We start from the raw sequence: 6,501 nt of genomic DNA, 5'->3' as shown, positions 1-6,501 counted from the left end.
ACAATCTTTAAAGTGAGCTATGTTACATAACTATCTTTTAAAATACGAGTGATACAGAAACTTCAAAGCCACATCTCCCAGGAGATAACGCTCCAGTAGCCTTAGACGCACAAAGCAACAGCACGCGGAGGTCACTGGACTTCAACTCCGCGCGGCCTCCCGGCGGCCCCCGCGGGAGGCGGTTCCTCCATCCCGCCGTTCGGTCCCGCCATTGGCGGGCGGTTTGAAAGACGGAAGTGACGATGGCGCAGCGATGGCAGCTTCACAGTCGCCCAAACGGCTGTTTTAAAGACGAGTACAGTTGGCTGTCAGGGCCTCCGTCGACTGATGTCGAGTTCCTAACCCCAGCCCCCCATTCTCAGGTGAGTGGCTCCCCGGCCTCCCTTTAGCCCTGCATGCACGACCCGGGATGCTGCGAGTTCGCTTAGAGGATGCCCCGAAGGCCCGCGCAGCGACCGTATTTGCAGGTCTTGGTCCAGGTGAGACTAAAGTAAAGAGCACCTAGTCCAGACGTCTCAGCTTGGTGCTAGATGCTTCTCCCTACCCCTTGGCGTACCGTTCCCGGGTGCGTTTGCTTTGCAGCGTCTGGAATCGTGGGGTGAATTGCACCTTCTGCTGCACTCCTGCTGCGAACGCTTCGCAGTGCGTCCTGCCATCGCTTGACCCGTTCTCCGATCTCCCTTGGACGTGGCTTGAAGCCTGGTAGCCTTTTAAGAGCCTTTCCTACAAATAGCGTGCTGTTTATGTGTCTGTTGCCTTTAATTTTCTGTATATTCAATCCTGTCACAAATGAATCTTTAAAACCAATGCACAGCGTCAGAGTCTTTAATTCTAAGAATGTGTGACAGTTTCACAGTCATCACAACCAGCTGTCAGGGTAGGCACATGAGACTCAAAGTGACTAAGTGAACTGGATGTTGTCTTCGTACTAGTAAGTGGCAGGCAGTGTTGGATCTTAACCCAAATGTAAGGATGATTGTTGAGTAATTGCTTTTCCATACCTACCACTGCTGTCCACTCGGCTGCCACTTAAAGCAACCCTCCATCAGCTTTCTGAAATTGTAAGTCTTTGCCACAAGAGACTGCTCATTTTTCTCCCTTGGTTCAACTAGTGGATTTGGCCTGTTGACTTTTTGGTTAGCTGCCTATTACTTACTACAACAGTTGTATGCACAACCCTGTTTCGTTCTTAGAAGAAAAATCTTGCAAGAAAAGTAGACTGATCCCTGTTAAAAGGTAGCAAGAATACAGTTTTAAAAGAATCCATGTTGATCTGAATAAATAAATGAGGGAACAAGGAAAAAAACTTTCTTAAGTAGCATCCCAGTTAGTAAGTGTAGAAGGAAGAATGAACATATAAGGAAGCCTAATGGGTGGGGAATTCTAATCTACCAGCTGCTCCAAGGGAGAAAGATGGGCAGTCTCATCCCATGTGATTTACAGCCTCTGAAAACCCACTGGAGGGTTTTCGAAGCAGGATATTTACCTAATCTCAACGTATATGTCCACCAAACTGAAAGTTCACCACTGTCAGCTCTGAAGGACAGAGCATGACCACCCAGATGGTTTCCAAGGCTGTGACTCTTTAGGGAAGCTGGCTGCCTCATCTTTTTCTTTTTCCTGTTGAGCAGCTGTCTGATTGGAACGTCATCCTTTTGGTTAGCAGACACATGTAACCATATTGCCTCCAGAGCTGTCGGTCAGGTACTCATGATTCACAGGAGAAAAGTAGTAACATTCCAGTGGAGAAGCCTGGTAGAACTCACTTTAATTGATGCTATGACTGGTAGTCACATCAACATCCTTTATCTCTTGATCTGATACACTGAGAAAGGCACATCATCATTTCCATGTTACTCTTGGCAAAACTCTCAATTTAAACAAATCTGGTTTAAAGGACATTCAGCTAACTAACTGACCAGTGTCTTTAACAAAATGTCAATGTGAAAAGAAAGGAAAAAACCAGAATGAGGGACTGTCCTAGATTATAAGAGATATGGCTGTCTTGGCAACCTGAGAGTATAAATAAATAAATATGGAGTATAGATTGGTCAGCTGCTCCAACTGGTACACTTTGAAATCCTAGAGGCCTTGCTGAGCTGCTTTCAGATAACGTAGCTGTCTGTTCCATCAGCCTGGCTTCTCTTCCCTCCTTCACTTAATGTTAGACTTCAAGTCTGAGGCCCTCCCAGTTTACTAGCTACTTCTCATTTTCCCTCATCAAGTTTTTGGGTTTTATCCTACCTTGTCATTCACTTCTTGGAAAACCTAGACTAAAATTCAGTATATGTTCTTAGATTGGTTGCTGGTCCAAAGAGTAGACATGAGTGGGGCAGTTGACACACTAAATAAAGTCTATAGATTGATCAAACTATAGTACCAATGTAAATCTCTTGTTTAAATCCAAGATTACTTCCAAATAACAAGTTGGTTTTATAAAATACACTCACAGAAACAGTTACTCTGTAATATCCCAGGTGCTAGAAATAACAAATTTGTTGTGTACTGTTGAGTCGGAACAGACTCTTAGGCCACCAGAGCTCCCTTAGATGTCTTTAAATGATAATGATGATTCTAAGTGTACCATCTGGTAAATTTAATTTTTACATATGTATACACATGTGTAACTATTACACAGATCAAGATACACATTATTTCTAGCATCCTCTCTTTCTTGGCCGTCCAGTCTGAACCAACTCATTCATAGTCGACCCTTCAGCTGGACCAGTTTCAGAGGCTGAGTTCTGGTGGATTCATGGTGAGAAGCAATCCCAAAGGAACATAGTTCAGATCCAGTAGCTGCTTCTCTGGAGAAGGATGGACGATCTCCTTCTGTGCAATTTACCACCTCTGAAAATATGCTGGGGGTCAGCTATGGGTCAGTTCTGACCTGAAGGCACACAAGAAGTTACACAAGAGAAGATTGCCTATCTCTCTCCTACAGAGCAGCTGTTTGGTTCGAACCGCTTGCCTTTACCACAAGGTCACTAGAGCTCCCTTCTAGCCCTCTAGTAGGTGCCTTTGTGCCCCCATCCAGTCAGCAATCCCAGAGAGGTATCCCCTGTTTCAACCTCTGCCGTCATGGCTTAGTGTTGCTTGTTTTGGACATACAAATGAAATTTTGCAGTGTGTTCTCTTTTGCTTCTGGCTTATTTTATTAAGGTATATTTTCTCAGACATTTTACCAAGGATTCACTTTTATCGTTTAACTGTAGGCAAATTTTCAAAGATCTTCAGACAAATGAATAATATTATGTTTTGAGGTCTAAATTCAATCTTGTCTACTTTTCCTCCTTTGTTCTTTAGTTCTCACTGAAAAAGATACCAGAATAAAGAAAATGTCCTGTCCTTTAGTGGTTGCTATCAGTTTTAGTGTATCAGAGAGTTGAAACCAAAATTCTTTTCCTTGGCTCTGCCAGTGAATATTATCATTTAGGTCAAATCCTTGAACTGAAGAGACCTTTGTTCACCTCTGAAATGGGGAAAACAATAGGCATCTGTCAGTACTATCAAAGTCATTGTATCGAATGAGTGGGATCATTGTAAAAGATTTTTTAAATGCAAGTTTTAAAACTTGAGTTACTCTTTTTGAGCACCAGAAACCTGATAGTAATGAAAATGACATATACTTATGTAGTAGGTCAGCACATTCTTCAGTTAACTTACGTGAAAACATTTTATACATAATGTTCTTTTTACATTTAAAGTTGGTAATCTCTGAAACTACCAGTCAGGAATAGGTCAGGTTTCAGTCCCCTTCAGTAAGCAGTCATTTGCTGTGGGTGAGAAAAATGGCTATGTCCTCATAATTCCGGTCTATACTTCTTCTCTTTCATCCGTCTGAGAATTGCTGATCCAAGAGCTGAATCAATAACTGCATATTTACCCAGTTACTATTGTATTTGCATGTGTTTACCCCTGTAAGTGTCAAAAACACTAACATGCATTTTAAAAATCCTCTAATCTTTGCTGCCTCATTTAATGGCATATATTCTTAAAGATATTTTTTATCTTTTTCTTTTTAAAATCAAAACTTTTTAAGTGCACAAAAATGAAAAGAAAAGTGGTAAAGGCTGGCAGGCTTCGACTGAGTCCCAATGAAGAAGCCTTTATTTTGAAGGAAGATTATGAACGAAGAAGGAAACTGAGATTGCTGCAGGTATGGTTTATTTGGAATAGAGCTCCAAGCTTCCTGTTTTCCCCCAGCATATTTGTGTTTTCTACTTTAGCATGTTCTAAGTAAAATTGTGCTTTTAAAAACCTCTTCTCTGTATACAAGAGTCCTGGTGGTGGTGTTAGATGCCATCAAGTTAGCCCTGACTCATAGCAACTCTGATTATAAAAGAGCGAAATACCACCTGATTCTGCACTATCTTCTCAATCTCTGATGTTCTTAAGCCCATGATTGTGCACTGTGTTTTCTAACCTGAAGGCCATATACTAGTCTGCTGCTATTCATAAAGTTTTCAGTAGCCTGATTGTTGCTTTAGAAGCAGATGACCAGGATTGCTTCCTAGTGGGCCCTGCTTGGGAACCTCAGCTTGCTGGTATTTGATATACCAGTGACGTAGCTTCCAGTGTTCCAGCAACATGGAAGCCACCACAGTGTGGCAAACAGGAGCCCTCCCAATTCTTATGTATTAACATTTATCATTATCAAAAGATAAATGGGATGAAATAGTAAATAGATCAAAGACTAGTTTTTAAAATCAGGAACTATTTGAATTAATAATTACTAGAAAATACATCCTTTCATATTTTTTTAATTCCCTGTGACAGATGAAGACCCAAGCAAGAAGAGTAGAACAGTTTTTAAGAAGACTTACTAGAAAATTAGCTAATGAAGCACATTTATGAGGGAAGTTAAGAATATCCTTTACCAAAAATAATTTAGAGTAAGAAAGCTATGACATATTTTAGATGCACTTTTGTCTAGTGTCAGTGGTGATGTGCCCCATATCTTGGGTTCTCAATTGGCTCTGTCCATATTCATTTGGGCTATAAATTTGCTGACTCATGCTTACTGTCTTAGCCTCTTACAGAAGACTAGAGTGATTGATAATGGTAGTCCTGTAAGGGCTTGTAGGGCGTAGTGAAGTAATAAGCTTTTACAAAGGGACTTTCAATGTAGTATTGAGATTTTTATGTTTTCTACATCACTTGGATTTTCCAACGTAGATGATCCTTATGTGAAAAAGGAGCTCTGATGGTAAAGTGGCAAGGAGTTGCACTGCCAACCTAAATGCCCACAGTTCAAATCTACCGTCTCCTTCACAGGTGAAAGATCAAGAGTGTCCTCCTGTGATAAAAAAGGAGCTGTTCTGAAGTCAGGGACCTCTCTAAAATACTGAAGAGCATTAATGCCACTTTGATGCCTAAGGCCTGATTCAGGCCATGGTCTTCTCAATCACTCCCTACACATTAGAGAGCTGAATAGAGAATAAGGATAACAAAAGAATTGATGCCTAAGTTGTGGTGCTGGAGAAGAGTACTGAATATCCCGTGGACTGCCAAAAGAACAAACAGATATGTCCTAGAAACGGTGCAGCCAGAGTGCTCTTTGGAGGCAGGGATGACAAAACTTTGTCTTTCATACTTTGGACATGTAGTAGGAAAGGCTATTCCTTGGAAAGGGACGTCATGCTTGGAAAGATGGAATGTCAGCAAAAGAGAGGAAAACCCTCCTACAAGATTATTGACAGTGTGACTTTAGCAATGGTCTCTAGTGTCTCAGAGATGATGGCACATGATAGGGAAATTTTCAGGTTGGCTGTTCATAGGGTCACTATTTGACAGAACTACAAGTGGCCTAGTCCTTGGGAGCTGCACTGCCAACCTGCAGGTGAAGCCTCTGCTGTTTCAAATCCACCTGGGGCTCTGTAGGAGATAGACAAGCTGTGTCCTCCCTGTGATCTACAGCCTCGGAAACCCAGTGGAGGGTCAACTATGAGTCCAACTCCCTGGCAATGAGACTTAAAGAGAATTACATAATGAAATGTTCTTAAGCCCATCATTGTGTACTGTGAATGTTTTCTAACCTGAAGGCCTTATATTAGTCTGCTGCTATTCATAAAGTTTTCAGTAGCCTGTTTGTTGCTTTAGAAGCAGATGACCAGGGTCGCTTCCTAGTGGGTCCTGATCCAACTCCTGCTTGAGAATTACATAATGAAAGGGAGCTCTGGTGGCCTACTACATAGAGTGTTGGCTCCTGACTCAAAGACTGGGGTTTTGGTTGTTCAAATCTACCAGCTGCTCTCAGGGAGAAAAATGAGCAGTCTCCTATTTTACTTACAACCTTGGAAATCCAATGGAATATCCCTGTGAGTGTGTTTGACTATGGCAATGAGTGAATAAGTGAGTTTGATAGTCAGAACCGATCATGCCTAAAGAGAATTTGAGTTCTTGGGTGACCCTGGAGGACATTATGCTGAGTGAGGTATCTCAGTCACAAAGGGACAAATGCTATATGGTGCCACTGTTGTAGAATGAGGCTGGCATTGG

General features: G+C 41.9%; 1 protein-coding gene and 1 pseudogene across 1 annotated transcript in view; both read left to right on the top strand.

The window, feature by feature from the left end:
- Nucleotides 1–289, top strand: part of LOC102865736 — a 107,378-nt pseudogene extending 107,089 nt beyond the window's left edge.
- A 3,762-nt stretch (nt 290–4,051) lies between these two features.
- KIAA1731 (KIAA1731 ortholog) overlaps nt 4,052–6,501 on the top strand; it is a 66,030-nt gene continuing 63,580 nt past the window's right edge. Inside the window, exon 1 of the mRNA XM_006897184.1 lies at nt 4,052–4,159. Within this exon, the coding sequence (XP_006897246.1) occupies nt 4,052–4,159 (108 nt within the window). The remainder of the gene's footprint in view (nt 4,160–6,501) is intronic.

The sequence above is a fragment of the Elephantulus edwardii genome, unplaced genomic scaffold (assembly GCF_000299155.1).
Source record: "Elephantulus edwardii isolate Elephantulus edwardi_28Jun2011 unplaced genomic scaffold, EleEdw1.0 scaffold00203, whole genome shotgun sequence".
Classification (NCBI taxonomy): Eukaryota; Metazoa; Chordata; class Mammalia; order Macroscelidea; family Macroscelididae; genus Elephantulus; species Elephantulus edwardii.
The sequence above is the reverse complement of the archived record's forward strand: the minus strand, read 5'-3'. Positions and strand labels throughout refer to the sequence as shown.